Here is a 15052-nt window from a genome sequence, read left to right as displayed (position 1 = left end):
AGTGCATTTAAAATTGCAAAGATTCTGGGTGCGTACTCTCTGAAAGTTCCATTGTTTTTTGTTGTTGTTGCAATGTTAATTTTATTTATCCAAATAGGAAGTAGTAGCAGCCTCCTCATTTGCAAATAAAAGCAGTATCAAAAAGCAACACATTTCCTTTCGGTGGGCCAGTGATACAAGTACCACAGGGGGGGGAGGGGAAAGACGAGTCTATGTGTTTGAGTTTGTTAAACAAGTCAAGTTTAACAAAAGAAAGGAGGAGGAGGAGGAGGAGGAGGAGGAGGAGGAGGAGGAGGAGGAGGAGGAGGAAGAGAAGGAGATCATTTTTCTTCAAAAATAAATCAAAAAATTCAGGAAAACTTTTCTGAAAACAAGATTCTAAATCCAAATGAATTTTAATATTTTCAAAACTGTTATTAAAAATCAACTCGTCTAAATTTTCTGAACGTTGCATGGCAAATAGCACCTCCTATGGAGCACAATCCCATCTAACTTGTGGGCCTGGGCTACATAATAAGAGAGAAAGCAATTTCCCATGGTTCCTTGTGGCCAATAGAACACATAGACCCAAAGAACATTTTTTCCTGTTCGTGCACAGTCCCAGCGGTCTTGCTGTTGAACATAAATTCCATGTGCTCTGCTGGTGGACTTCGCTGCCACCCCTTCGTAGGTGACAATTCAGCTGGTGGTTCTGGCTTTAGCACCGCACTCGAAGAAGTCGGCCTATATTTGGGGAGCAGCTCTTTGAGTTCATGCTACCATACAACTATGGTTGTTGATAGTATTAAACTTTAATGAGCATTGCTCTACCCTCTAATATGGATGGGCCAATCCACATGCTATTTCTAAAGGAGAAGAACTGAGGAGCAAAAAATGCACAGCTGTGGGAAACATAAATGGAGACCTTAAAATTTGCTCTGTGCTAAAGCACAGTAAGGTGAGGCAGGAGTTGCTACCACACTCAGAAGCCCTGGGCGCCATAATTAGGGCCAGTATGGTGTAATGCTGAAAATATTGGGCTAAGACCAGAGATGTTCACGCCGCTCCATGGCTGGAGACCCACTGGTGCCTTGGGCTTGTCACTCTTATTAAACCCAACCTATCTAATAGATAAAGGTAAAGGTTCCCCTCGCACATATGTGCTAGTCGTTCCCGACTCTAGGGGGCGGTGCTCATCTCCGTTTCAAAGCTGAAGAGCCAGCGCTGTCTGAAGACGTCTCTGTGGTCATGTGGCTGGCATGACTAAATGCCAAAGGTGCACGGAACGCTGTTACCTTCCCACCAAAGGTGGTCCCTAATTTTCTACTTGCATTTTTTATGTGCTCTCGAACTGCTAGGTTGGCAGAAGCTGGGTCAAGTAACGGGCGCTCACCCTGTTACACGGCACTAGGGATTCGAACCGCTGAACTGTCGACCTTTCGATCGACAAGCTCAGCTTCTTAGCCACTGAGCTACTGCGTCCCTGATAGAGTAGATACTGATACTGATAGAGTAGATAATGATAGAGTTGAGGAAATTGGAAGAAGGAGGCCTGTGCTGTGCCTTCTTGAGCTCTTGAGGAAAGGCAAAATAGAAAACTATCAAATAAACAAAATAAATACTGCAAACTCCTGCACACCTGAGCCATTTCTTCAGGGAGTCAGGGGGTAAACTGGCCCTGGTAAATGCAACTCACCTATGAACCAGACATGCCTGATAGATAGATCTGCCAAAGCTGTAGGTTTTATGCACCGGGCATGTCAAGAAAAACACCAGATGTTTGCAGCGGTGCTAGGATTTGGTGAGATTTGTCTTGTAGTTGAAGTAGCAAAAATTGTGATGGTCCCTATATAAAGCATTTGGTATGACTGAAAGAGCGCAACATCCAAAGGAAAAGAGGAATGGCAAATAGTCCCTTTTGTTTTGCTTTCACTTCACTTCCGCTTCCCTCTTCCAGGTGTTTCGTGGGAGAAGTCCTCACTGTGCAAGATCAGTCACTTTGCTGACGCTGCTACACAACGTTATCTTCCCGTGTGGTGACGGGTTTCTGTCTACTACTTTCTCCCACACGTGTTAATGTTCTTCCCATCAGCTGCGTCTTCAACTAGTGAAATATGAAAATCTGTAGAAAGCGTGAAGTGCGAGATGCAACCTACCAGACCTCTCATGTACTGTCTGTTTGTATGCAGTGCTATTTCTTTCATTCCCCCTGCAAGAGAGAAAAAAAAAACAACTTTTTTTTTTTTGATAAAGTTCTGTATGGCTATTTCTGGCCCTAAAAACCCCTGCAGAGAGGCTCCCAAAGCAGATTTGTTTAAATGACAGCAAGTTCCATGTAATATGATAAGGCCAAAAGCCAAATGAAGAACAATGCATTCTGTTAACAGAGAAAACTTGAAAGTAGCTCTTTTCTGACCTAGATTTCCTGCCAATTTCCCCCACTGGGGGCTTAAAAGTGAGGATGGAGATCAGTGGGAACAAGAATGGTCTCTGCACACATTTTAATCCCGTCAGTGTCTCCCAGATAGATGGGAAACTCTGAAAAGGATCAGAAGTTGTTTCTGGATAAACAAGCTTCCCTTTTTTCAGTGGTCTGGGAGGGAAAAAATGAAAGGGGAAAGATCATAAATCTTTCCCCTAATAGAAGGTAGTCAATATAGGAATGTTTTGCTTTGAATGTTATAATAATAAAAAAAATCATCATAAAATGTTACAGGGAACAGCTTGTTCTTGTTCCAAGGCAAGTGTTTTCCCCGTATTTGGTTTGATCAGGCATTGTTTCAAACACACACACACACACACACACACACACACACACACACACACGGAAGGAAAAAGACAATGTGGCAAAAATACAATTCAGAGTGAAACTTGGAACCGTTTTTGGAAATGGTTTTTGTTCTTGCTGGCTTCTTCCTAGGGCTGGGAGAGACTCATTGGCCCAAAGTCATCAGTTAGTTCTGTACCTAAGGTACTCTCTCTTCTGCTTTAGTCCAGTGCCTTTAACTACTCCACCTGAATTGACTCTCTTTCAGCTCCAGCATCTATTCAAATCCTTTTCCAGAAAAACCTCAATGCTCTTAGGAAAATACGGAAAACAGAAAGGAGATTGTGGGGAGTTGTTCTTGGATTCCACCCCATATTCACAGCCGTACAGAACACTGGATGTAGTTTCCGTTCTTGTCTCAACCATCAAGCCAACACAACATGGGAACAAGCATGAGGATGACTTGCTGCCAGAATATCACTATTGGACTCCAAAGAGAATGGACTAATTGTTAGACTTCTTCTTCTTGTTGTTATTGTTGTGGGGCTGGGAGTATAATCAGAAAAAAATGGTACCTAGGGCACTCTGGAAAATAATAATTTTTAAAAATAGGGTGATTCCCACCCCTCTACCTTTAAGTGGGGCCAAACAGCCTTTTCCATTCTAGTAATATTTTTTATTTTATTTTATTTTATTTTATTTTATTTATTTATTTTTATATGCCGCCCTTCTCCGGAGACTCAGGGTGGCTTACAATGCGTTAAGCAATAGCCTTCATACTTTTGTATATTTATACAAAGTCAGCTTATTGCCCCCACAAACCGGGTCCTCATTTTACCCACCTTAGAAAGGATGGAAGGCTGAGTCGACCTTGAATATGATATCACGGGGCACTTATCCAGGTACTTTAAAAAGTACTGTGTACCTGACAATAAAGAAAGTACATATCCCTATTCCTATCCTATCCATATCCATATCCCTATCCTATCTATGCTTTTCAGGCATTTCTTTTTCAGGTGGATGTTAAGTCAAGGAAGAAAAATTTCAGTCTTCGGATTGTACTGTTTCACTACAACGCAAAGCTATTTCCTAGATTATCAGTGATGGTTAAGGATATAAAATATTAAAAAAAATATGTCATATTAAATATATAATTAGAATATTAAAAATATAAAAATTATGCAATATTAAATAAACTTTTCCACAATTCTTAAATAAAATTTTTAAAAAGAACTTAGCAGGACTTACCAACAAATAAATCACCATTGATATTCAACTGTCTCATCATTCCTGGTGATTTGCCAGTTCTGGCACCATAATCATCGACCGTGATCTTTCCAGATTGTCCATCTCTTAAATTGATAAAAAAAAAAAGGTATGTTCCCACAATCAAAAGCTTTCTTAATGTTATCTTACCTTATGTAAGACTCTAGAAAGAGTGCAGAGAAGAGCAACAAAGATGATTAGGGGACTGGAGGCTAAAACATATGAAGAACAGTTGCAGAAACTGGGTATGTCTAGTTTAATAAAAACAAGGACCAGGGGAGACATGATAGCAGTGTTCCAATATCTCAGGGGCTGCCACAAAGAAGAAGGAGTCAAGCTATTCTCCAAAGAACCTGAGGGCAGGACAAGAAGCAATGGGTAGAAACCAATCAAGGAGAGAAGCAACTTAGGAGAAACTTCCTGACAGTTAGAACAATTAATCAGTGGAACAACTTGCCTCCAGAAGTTGTGAATGGTCCAACACTGTAAGTTTTTAAGAAGATGTTGGATAACCATTTGTCTGAAGTGGTGTAGGGTTTCCTGCCTAAGCAGGGGGTCTATTCTATTCTATTCTATTCTATTCTGTTCTGTTCTGTTCTGTTCTGTTCTGTTCTGTTCTGTTCTATTCTATTCTATTCTATTCTATTCTATTCTATTCTATTCTATTCTATTCTATTCTATTCTATTCATGTGTAGAAGTGGTTGTACATGTTTCAGATGCCTTCTGCTAATGGGCCAATCATAGGACGATAGCCGAGTATGAGAAGGGGAAGAAAGCCCTTTGAGTAAGGGAGAAGTCCACATGCTTACAAAGCGATACCTATGTTTTTGCAACAAAGTTGTTGTCTGGCCCCACATGCTGGCAATCACACACTGGAGATCTCAGATTCCAAATGTTATGATGAAGCAAATCAAAGATGCCTCATCATGATATAGCATTATGACATCTATATGAAAAATTGAAAGTGGGTTTACACATTGATGTTTAATGACGGACAGAACTATTCAAGAATCAAGAATCACAACTTACCGAACTGCCTTAACTTTATGCCACCTGCCATCATTGAAAGAGCCATTCACTGTTATATAAGCAATGCCACTGCCCAGATTGTAACTGAAAACAAAGGAAAGAGTCAACAGATTCTAGAGACCATACTGTCACAGCTAAGTTCAGTCCTTTTCACTATACAACAATCATTGGATAACACTTATTTTTCTTTATTCTGTTCTCATAGCTGTGAATCTTCAGGGAGATTACAAGCATATTAAAAGTGTTAAGAACGGTAAAACCAGAGGTGATATTCAGACAGTTCAGGAGAACTGGTGTCAGAGATAGCAGGTGGGCAGGCCCACCTGCTATGCAGTCCTATTTAGGCACATTTTTGAGGCTGGGTGCATATGCGGAAGGCGCACGCATGTGCAAAGGTGCGTGCACAAAGCGAGCATGTGCGTACGGGGCGAACCGGTGGTAACAATATGTGAAACCCACCTCTGGGTAAAACTATAACAATTATAAAAACAAAAGCAGTGAAATAAATAACAAAGGAAAGGAAAGAAAGAAAAATGACAAAATATGAATTATAGCTGACATAGATCCAGGATAAGCATGCTTTTGAGATTAAGACTGCACTATTACATAAATCCCATGGCATTGCCTAACACATATTCATAGGATTGTGTAGAAAGAGATTGGCAGAGAAAGTTCTTGTAACTCATTTTCGCCTCCCTCCTTTTCATGACTGAAACACTTTTACTTAATTATAGTTCCTTTGGAAGCAATATTAACCAGGCAACAGAACTCCCAAAATCAAGGTGGAGGAGACCTGTTAGGGCAGGGATGTCAAACTCGTGATGACACATGTGATGTATCGCAACTATTTTCCCCTTCGCTAAAATAGGGGTGGGAGTGAACAGTACATGATGCATCCGGCTCATAGGCCGCGAGTTTGACACCCCTGTGTTAGGGAGACAACATATTGTAATACTATGGCCTTGACTTCTAAACATCTGTTTGAACTAGTTGGGTAGACCCAAGGCAGAGGAATCACCAAAGAGGCTACACTTGGATAGGAAACAACATGATTATTTTCAAAATAATAATGATACTATTCCTAACAAAGGGTGCTTTGCAATATGATTCTCTCTACAATAGTTTTACTCAACCTTGTCTGCTTTAACTTGTGTGGACTTCAACTACCTAGAATTCCCCAGTCAACTGGCTGGGCAATTCTGTGAGTTAAAATCCACACAACTTAAAGAGATCAATGTTGAAAAATATTACTCTACAATTAGATGGTCATATTAACATAATAATATTTTGGTGCATGACTGAGACGGGAAATGAATTAAATAACATATAAAATTAACTAGGTATATCTCATATTCATCAACCTTTTTTGTCCTTTTCATATTTTCTGCTACATGAGATTTGCATATACAGGAATTTTTTTTTCCCGTTTATGTCTATTACCCAGAGTTTTGCATGCATCCATGCACATATTATTTTTCCTTTCTAAAGGATTATACCTTTCAGGAAGGGACTGGGAATAGATATCTAGGACTTATTATAACTAGTACTTCCTCTTTCATCAGACTGAGAAATGAGCCATCATCCCCAAATTTTTCCACTGAATGCTGGATCCTGTCTGATTCTGTGAGACTAGCATTTTTTAAGCAAAAAATGAGCATTAAGAAGTTCAGGAGTCTTTCAATTCATTTCAAGAAATGGGAAAATCAATTACACAGAAAAAATACATTCATTTACAACTCAGGGCAGGAATTATATAAATATCACACCCATGCCTGTTCCAAGCGAAAGGAATGCCTACCTGAAAACCAAGCAACCATCCTGAAGACCAAGGGAGATGAAGTCACTGTTGGATCGCATTGGGCTATCACCTCTCCATAATAATAGACCATCCATCAATGTAGTCTTAAACCTCATAAACACATTTGTTCTTGATCCCGACACTCTGTGTGGTGCATGAAATGAAATTTCAGTGGCGTGGGGGAAATGACATAATCTTGATTGCAATAACTTCCCCTCTCTGGTAACATAACATTAATTTGATAAGATGTTTCTCCTAAAGATCTGATAAGTATACCCTCAAAGCAGTGGTGGGATTCAAATAATTTCACAAATGGTTCTCTACCCTAATGACTGGCTGGGTGGGCGTGGCCAGGGTGTGTGGCAGGCAGCACTCGACCTCCTGCACCCCCCTGGGAGCAGAAACATGCTGCGGGGAGGGGGTGCTGCACCCCCATGCCCCATTTTGGGCCTAGGAAGCCTCTCTGAAGTCTCCTGAGAGCGAAAATGGGCTGCGGGGGGGGGATGCCCCCCGTGCCCCATTTTGGGCCTAGGAGGCCTCCCTGCACTTACCTGGAAGCCAAAATGGGGCACGTGGGGACTCCTGGAAAGGGCAGGGCGGGAAAGGGCAGGGCCAGCTAGCAATTTAACTACCGGTTTGCCCAAACTGGCCCAAACCGGCTGAATCTCACCACTGCCTCAAAGTGGCTTTGGGGAAAAACAAATAACTAGTTGTTTTGTAAAATAACATTTTTTAAAAAATACAGCTGGTTTGAAAAAAAGCATTGCATTTTGTTTACTTTGTACATATGAGTAAACCCACTGTGAGTAAACACTCTATTTTTGATATCCATATCAAAAATAGTTCTTTCATCGACAAGAACATAACTAGAGGGCATCAGTTTAAAGAAATCTAAGTTAGGTTTTGGCTCTCACTGAAGCTTTCTATGTCTCCCTTTCTACCATATTTTCCTACTTAGCAGGGATAAGATCCTGGTCCTTTATATAATTTGGACTTCAACTCCCACCTTTTCTTGCCAGCATGGCCTGTGGCAGCCAGGTAAAAACACACGAAGGGCAATGCATAACACTATATGATATCTGTTGACTGTTTTAAAATACAGGTTTTAATCTAAATCTGGAAAGACAGTTCTTAGGCTTTTAATATTTGCCATGTACCTGCATAAAACCATAACCACTCACACATCCAAGAAGATTTCTGGATGACAGAACTACAAGCAAAACTTGGGCATTGACTGCACAAATTTACCTTTTAAGAATGTCTGGATTGTCATATGTAAGATAGCTGCGACCGATGAACTGTGGAATTTCAATGGCTTCCATCACAGCTAAAATATTAAGGGAAACGTGATATCAAAATTCTAGTTTTATACATTCAATGATTTGTATGAACAAGCATAAGGAAACATTAAAAAACATGTATTTTTCAGAAGATTCTCAGTCAATAATTTTTGACGAACTGTGATTGAAAGTTTCACCTTCATAGTGACATGATAAACTTCTTAATCCTACAGGTCAAACCTAGAGAAGGATCTTATTTCAATAACAGTAAGTGATAAAATATGAATTAAGAAGAATCCTTGTTTCTTTGCTGTCCATCACACCATTATATGGAAAGTACCGTGTTTCCCTGAAAATAAGACCCTGTCTTATATTTTTTTGAACCCTGAAATAAGCGCTTGGCCTTATTGCCATGTGCTCAAAAGCCCGATTGGGCTTATTATCAGGGGATGTCTTATTTTGGGGAAAACAGGGTAAGACATTATCACCTGTGCAAATAAACACAGAATTGTCTGATTTTCAGCTGAAGGAAGGATATAATAGGGAAGGAAGGAAGGAGGATCTGCATCTGCTTCATATGCTGCATGTTTCAGATTTATTTTTGATAGTTGTACTGTTGTGTTGTTACCCCAAATACATTATGTTATGGACTACTGCGTCTAAAAAAAGTGGAAGTGGAAGCTCCTTGTAGAAGGAAGCAAGAATAATTTTGATGCCATATATGTTGCTCCTGTAATGCCAGATCTCATCCTCTATTTTATTTTTTTTATAAATAATTCTAATATTCTACAGAAAATAACATTTCATCCACTTAAAATTCAGGGGTGTCAAACTGGCAACCTGTGGGCCGGATGCATCACACGCAGACCATGTCCAACCCAGCTCCGCGAATGGGAAAAACATCACGACACATCATGTGATGGCAACGTGACATTGCAAGTTTGACACCCGTGACTTAAATGATCAGTTCTCCCGTTTGTCTATTTCAGACAAAGGCCTATTAGAAGTGCTTCATTTCTTCCCAGGCCAGGGCAAAGCTAAGCCTGTTTTTTTTTTCTTTCCCCAGCCTTCCTCAACTCTGTACATCCCAGTAGCAGTGAAAGCTCCCTCTTGCCCTTCACATTGAAGCTCTTCAAAACCTTTCCTTCAAACTTCTGGGCACTGTTGTGACCTAGGCTTCCTGAGTCATTAAAAAACACAAGTAGTCCCAAAAACTTCTTTTATTGCAACAGCTGTGAATTACATTCATTCACAGCTGAGTCCCAATTAGTTGCAAAAAGTCCTTTGGGAGAAGTCCTTTGGGATAATCACCAACCTTTATCTCCCTTGACACTCTGCCAAAGACCTATTTGGCAAAGCCACACAGAATCCAGAATCAAACAGAGATGCCGACTGGGAACAGAAAGCAATGTTGCTTTCCTGCAAAGGGCCCACGTGCCTATGCTTCTCTTTTAAGCCTTATGGGAAGGGCCAATCATCTCCAGGCCTTAATCCTGAGTCGTCCCTTTTGTTTTGGCTGTTCTTGCCTTCTGGCAGCTCTGCGCATGCACGCACTAGGAACAGGCTCCTCCTGTTCCTCTGCCTCTCTGCTGTCTGACTCTGGAGGCTCCTGAGTCTGCGCATCACTCCCAGATGGCCCTGGCCCCATCTCTGCCTCTGACGCAGAGCCCTTGTCCGGGCCTTCCCCAGACTCCAGGACTGGCCCATGTTCCTCCCCAGCCTCCTCACTGTCTGACTCCGCTGCCAGCTCCTCAGGCTGCTGGCGGACCACAACAGGCACAGCTGCAGTTTTACCAAGGAGCAACATTGCTTAGAGCACTTTAAACATTGTGTAGAACATTTCAAGAAGCACCAGACTAGTCATTACTGGGTCATCTCAATCGCGTGCAGTTGATCCTCCAATATTAATTTCAGGATTGTGATGGGTGATCTTTATCTGGCAGAACCAAGCCAGGATGGAAAGTACACAGTAATGACAAAAATGAAACAAGCCCCTCGGCTCTTAAACAATCATCTGAAAGAGATGGAAAATTTCTGATGCTGAGCTGGGAATTGCCCAGGATTTGTTGGACTCTGCTCGCTATCAAGATTAATTAAATAAAACTTTTTCATATCCATACCTCTGGCGGCATTCTCTTCCTCTTTACTTCCAGGGAATCCATATGATTCCAAGATTTGGATTCTGAATACTTTTGCAAGAATAAACGTAAGAGTTGGGAGGATCTAAACGAAGCTTGAAAAGTAGAAACTATATGATTTCAAAATCTTTCATTGCAATGACCTGGATGGCTGAGAATCTCCATAGATATTTAGCGGTGCACTTTGGGATGAATACCCTTCGAATGGTGAGGGAGTGTGAACAGATTTCCAGAAAAACTGCAGACTACGGGAACCATTTGCACTTCAGTTTGAGTGCAGACAACACAAACTCATCCCCAGCAGCCTGTGCCAGTTCAGAAAACATCCTGCAGCCAAGACGCCTCCATACCCATTTGTACCACTCAGGTGACCCTGAGGACACAGATAAACCTCCAAGTGGCCTCAACGACTCTCTAAAAGTATACAAATGATCCACTGTCTTCAAGGAATATAAATCCTTCCATTCCTCACCATCCAGTCAGAGCTAAAGAAGCTTCTTGGATGAGAAGTGAAACGTCTTCAAAGAAAACCCAAAAAGTCCAGTTGCCTCTTGAAAAAAGCGCCTTTGGGACTTCCATTGCAATCGTTCAAGTTCTCAATACAAGCTTGATCCGTGATTTCCATAAGATTCTACACTGCGTTTACCATCACTAACAGTTCACATAACCACACCAGGGTTTGGCCATTTAATCTTGTGCATTTGGCCCTCTCTAAATATTCTGGACCTCTCAAAATATTCTGGGCAACAGTTCTTCAAACCTTTGAACATATTGACTACAGCAGATGAGGGCTTAAGAGCAAAATTTTTGGAAGGCACCAAATGCTCTAATTCAAATCTAGTCATTTTCTGATTTATAAAATTTTGGTTTTTTAATTTTTTCTAGTGGTTTTTTAAAATGTTTTTATTATAATTCAAAAAAAAAAAAGAAAAGCAAATGTATAATAGTTTTTCTATCACAGTGTAACATCACCAAAATATCCATGTATATATACACCAATAATCAGAAAGTAAAAATAGAAATTATTTACATATTCTTATATACAAATTTACATTTCCAATACTTATTGATTACCATAATTATACCATCATCTATAATTATAATCCAACATTATCCTTTATCTCTCTCCCATCATTTCTGGATCTAATCATACCACGTGTTCCAACTACTATAAAAATCTGAGTCTCTTTTACCCTTGATCAGTTTTGTAAGTCTGTCAGATTCCGCACATTCCATAATTTTATAAATTATTTTTGAGTCCGTTGGTAAATCCTCATTCTTCCATTCTTGTGCAAATGCCAGTCTCCCTGCAGTGATTATGTGTAGCATCAGATACCATTTAGTCAATCCAATATTTGCGGGTCTAACCCCCAACAGAAAGGTTTCAGGTTTCAGTTCCACTCTACAGTGTGTAATTTCAAGCAACCATCGTCGTATTTTCATCCAACATTTAGCTGCCAGCGGACATGTCCACCATTGGTGGAAATAGGTTCCATTGCTATGCCCACATTTCCAGCAGTGTGAAGATGTCCCGAGGAACATTTTAGCTAATCTTGCTGGAGGTAGGTGCCATCTATAAACCATCTTATAAATATTCTCTTTATAAGAAGATGCCATACTTAATTTTAAATTTTTAAGCCAAATCTCTTCCCATTTTTGAAAATCCAATGAATAACCCATATTTCGCCCCCAGACAATCATGGAGTCTTTGACGACTTCCTCACCCGCATTCAATGATAATAAATAAGAATAGCATTTCGATAAAACTTTCCTGTCATTACCTAGCAATATTTTATCCAATTCTTGTTTCCCATGATATATCCCTTCACTCTCCTGATCTTTCTTCCACCTTGAGTGTATTTGGGTGTAGGCCCACCAGTCTATATTACACCCCTCCGACTTCAGTTGTTCCCATGTCTTCAGTCTGCCCTGAGTATCCAAAATATCTTCATAGGTCAAGACCTTCTCTCCTTTATATAACGTCGGGTATACCAGGGTCTCCTGGGTCGAAATCCAACATAGTATCTTCAGATACAACTTTCTTCTAAGTCTTTCCCAGGTATCTCGTAGGGTCTTATGTAAATAATTATTCCGAAAATACCTCGGTCGGGTTGACTGTCCTGGCCATAAAAAGTGATGCCAACTGTGTTGAAGGCCGTGACCTTCTACTGCCAATAGCTGCCTCCTTCTCAGGGCGATCCAATCCTTCACCCATATCAGAATGGCTGCCTGATGGTAAAGCTCCCAATTTGGGAGTCCAAATCCCCCTCTATGTCTAGGTTCCTGCATCATCCTAAACTTAATCCTTGATTTTTTACCTTGCCAAATAAATTTAGAAATAACTCTGTTCAAGGTGTTGAAGAATTCCCTATCCAGGCTTACCGGGGCAGTTTGGAACAAAAACAACCATTTGGGGAGGACGTACATTTTGACGGCAGCTACCCAGATCAGAATGGATTCCTGCCCAACCGACAGCTATGTGATAATATGAGAATGGTGATGAACATTTTAGAGTATTATGAAAATTGTCTGGATAAACAGTTATCCTTAATTTTTGTCGACGCCCAAAAGGCGTTTGACAGAGTGAGCTGGGACTTCATGATTTCCCAAATGAAATATATGGATTTCGGTGAGAAGTTCATGGGAGCAGTGCAGGCAATCTACTGTGAACAGACAGCAAAAGTATTAATCAATGGGGAGGAAACAGAGAAGATTTGGATTGGTAGGGGTACACGGCAGGGTTGTCCACTTTCTCTGCTATTATTTGTGCTAACACTAGAACCATTCCTTAGGGAGATTAGGAGGAATATGGAAATAAGAGGAATGAGGGTTAGGCACGAGGAGGTGAAAGTTCAGGCATATGCGGATGATCTAGTTTTCATACTGGAGGACCCATCAGAATCAGGTCCAAAACTATTACAGGTACTCAGGAATTATGGGAGAGTAACAGGATTATTAATTAATGTGGAAAAAAATGAAAATATTAGTTAAGAACATGACTCAGAGGCAGAGATGCCAGTTGAAGGGACCCTTGGGGATGCAGATAACTAATAAAATAAAATACTTGGGAATTTGGTTGACACCAAGTTGTTCTTCAGTAAAGGAGGATAATTATGTTCTCCTTTATAATCAGACAGTCAGAGATTTGGAGAGGTGGAAAAATTTACAACTATCACTTATGGGAAGACTTTTTTCTAGTGTTTTAAATCAGCTGTGCAAGGCAACTCACAAATGGCACTACCCCTTATCCTGTTTTATGAAGTCATTTGTCTACATATAGTTATGTTAATATGTGGGACACTTTTACTGGTCATAAATAAGAGAACAAGTAGCTGGATATGAGTCAACTGATAATAATAATGTACTGGGCTTTACACCCGTAATCCAGGAAATGATTATGAATCATACTATCCACAGATAGTATAAAAAGTGGTTTTAATCATATGGCAAAGTTTGCAAAAGAGGCACATAGACACACAATCAAACATATAATCATAGGCAGGCCCAGGGGACAAGGGAAACTGTGTAATGAAAAATGCCTTGTGATACAAACAGCATCACAACAATACAAAAGATACAAGGTGGCAAAGCATTGTGGCGTCAAAGTCAAGCTTTCATCATTTTGGAGCCATCATAGCTAAAAGTGAACATTTATTTCATAGAGATTTTACTTACTGTTCAAGCAGTAATTTCCACATTCTTCAGTGGAACAGCATAAAGCAGAAAAACATACAGATGTTATTTTTCAGAAGTAAAAAACCCCTTCTATATTCTATTGCAGTTTTATGCATGCAACAGTTAATGAAGGTTGGCTCACATATTTGCGGACTGTGAGAGACATTCTAACCCAGAATTTTGCAAGGGGGAAGAAAGGAAGTCCAGCTCAGATAAATATTACGCTTCTCCTGAATGTGACTGCAAGTTGTGGCTTTGTACGCACACACAGATGTCATCGATAAGAAGGTAAAACCCTGATCTGATGGCTGCTGCTGCAATTAGCATGATCAGATTTGAATGGTGGCCCTGCATTCCTATGAACGATGCCATACCAGAAGACCAGTCAAGATCCCTGAATATTCTTTCTCTAAATCAGATCAATGGTCTCTAGCTAACACTCAATTATTTATTGGATTAAAATCTTCTACTGTGATTTAATTCATCTTAAATCTGGCTTTGGTTTCACATGGATAATGGGTTTTGCACTTCCATTAGTCAAGACACATCATTTTCTCTACCCAAAGTAAGTATTTATTTATTGATTGATTGGTTGCTTCGATTTATATGCCGCCCTTTTCCGGAGACTCAGGGAGGCTTACAATGCATTAAGCAATAGCCTTCATACTTTTGTATATACCTGCTTAGTAGGGCTTTTGGCCCCCCCTAAGCAGTGTTCTTTTTATAGAAAGTCAGTTTATTGTCCTCACAATCCGGGTCCTCATTTTACGTACCTCGAAAGGATGGAAGGTTGAGTCAACCTTGAGCCTGGTGAGATTTGAACTTGCAGTAATTGCAGGCAGCTGGTGTTACTTAACAGCACTTTAGTCTGCTGCGCTACCAAGGCTCTAGTATGGCCAAGGATTTACTCAGAAGGCAAATTAAGGGTTTCTTCCTGCAACTCCTTGGAATTACATCCATCAGCATATTTATTCTCTTTCTCTCCCTGCCTCTATTTTTTCTGGATAGGAGGATTTGCTTTCAAATAGAGCAACAATCAGACATTCAATTGATTGATTGATTGATTGATTGATTGATTGATTGTTAGGGAAATAAAAAAAATCTAATTCTATATGATTC

The 15052-nt window shown here is 40.2% G+C and overlaps 1 protein-coding gene across 3 annotated transcripts in view; it reads right to left on the bottom strand.

The window, feature by feature from the left end:
• Positions 1–376: 376 nt before the first annotated feature.
• The window catches only part of EGFLAM (EGF like, fibronectin type III and laminin G domains), a 125209-nt gene continuing 110533 nt past the window's right edge, over positions 377–15052 (bottom strand). For 2 of the 3 annotated variants that reach the window (XM_034440767.3, XM_087888226.1), the window contains 5 exons: positions 8089–8167; positions 6841–6984; positions 5043–5126; positions 3995–4098; positions 377–2188 (listed from right to left, as the gene is read on the bottom strand). In XM_034440767.3, coding sequence (XP_034296658.2) covers positions 2034–2188; positions 3995–4098; positions 5043–5126; positions 6841–6984; positions 8089–8167 — 566 coding nt within the window. In that variant the 3' untranslated portion in view covers positions 377–2033. Of the gene's footprint in view, positions 2189–3994; positions 4099–5042; positions 5127–6840; positions 6985–8088; positions 8168–11451; positions 13639–15052 lie in introns of those variants that run through there. The other variant, XM_087888225.1, reaches the window with a different exon arrangement.

This window comes from Pantherophis guttatus, chromosome 2, assembly GCF_059756535.1.
Source record: "Pantherophis guttatus breed Tessera chromosome 2, ASM5975653v1, whole genome shotgun sequence".
Lineage (NCBI taxonomy): Eukaryota > Metazoa > Chordata > Lepidosauria > Squamata > Colubridae > Pantherophis > Pantherophis guttatus.
This window is presented reverse-complemented; position numbering and strand designations above follow the sequence as displayed.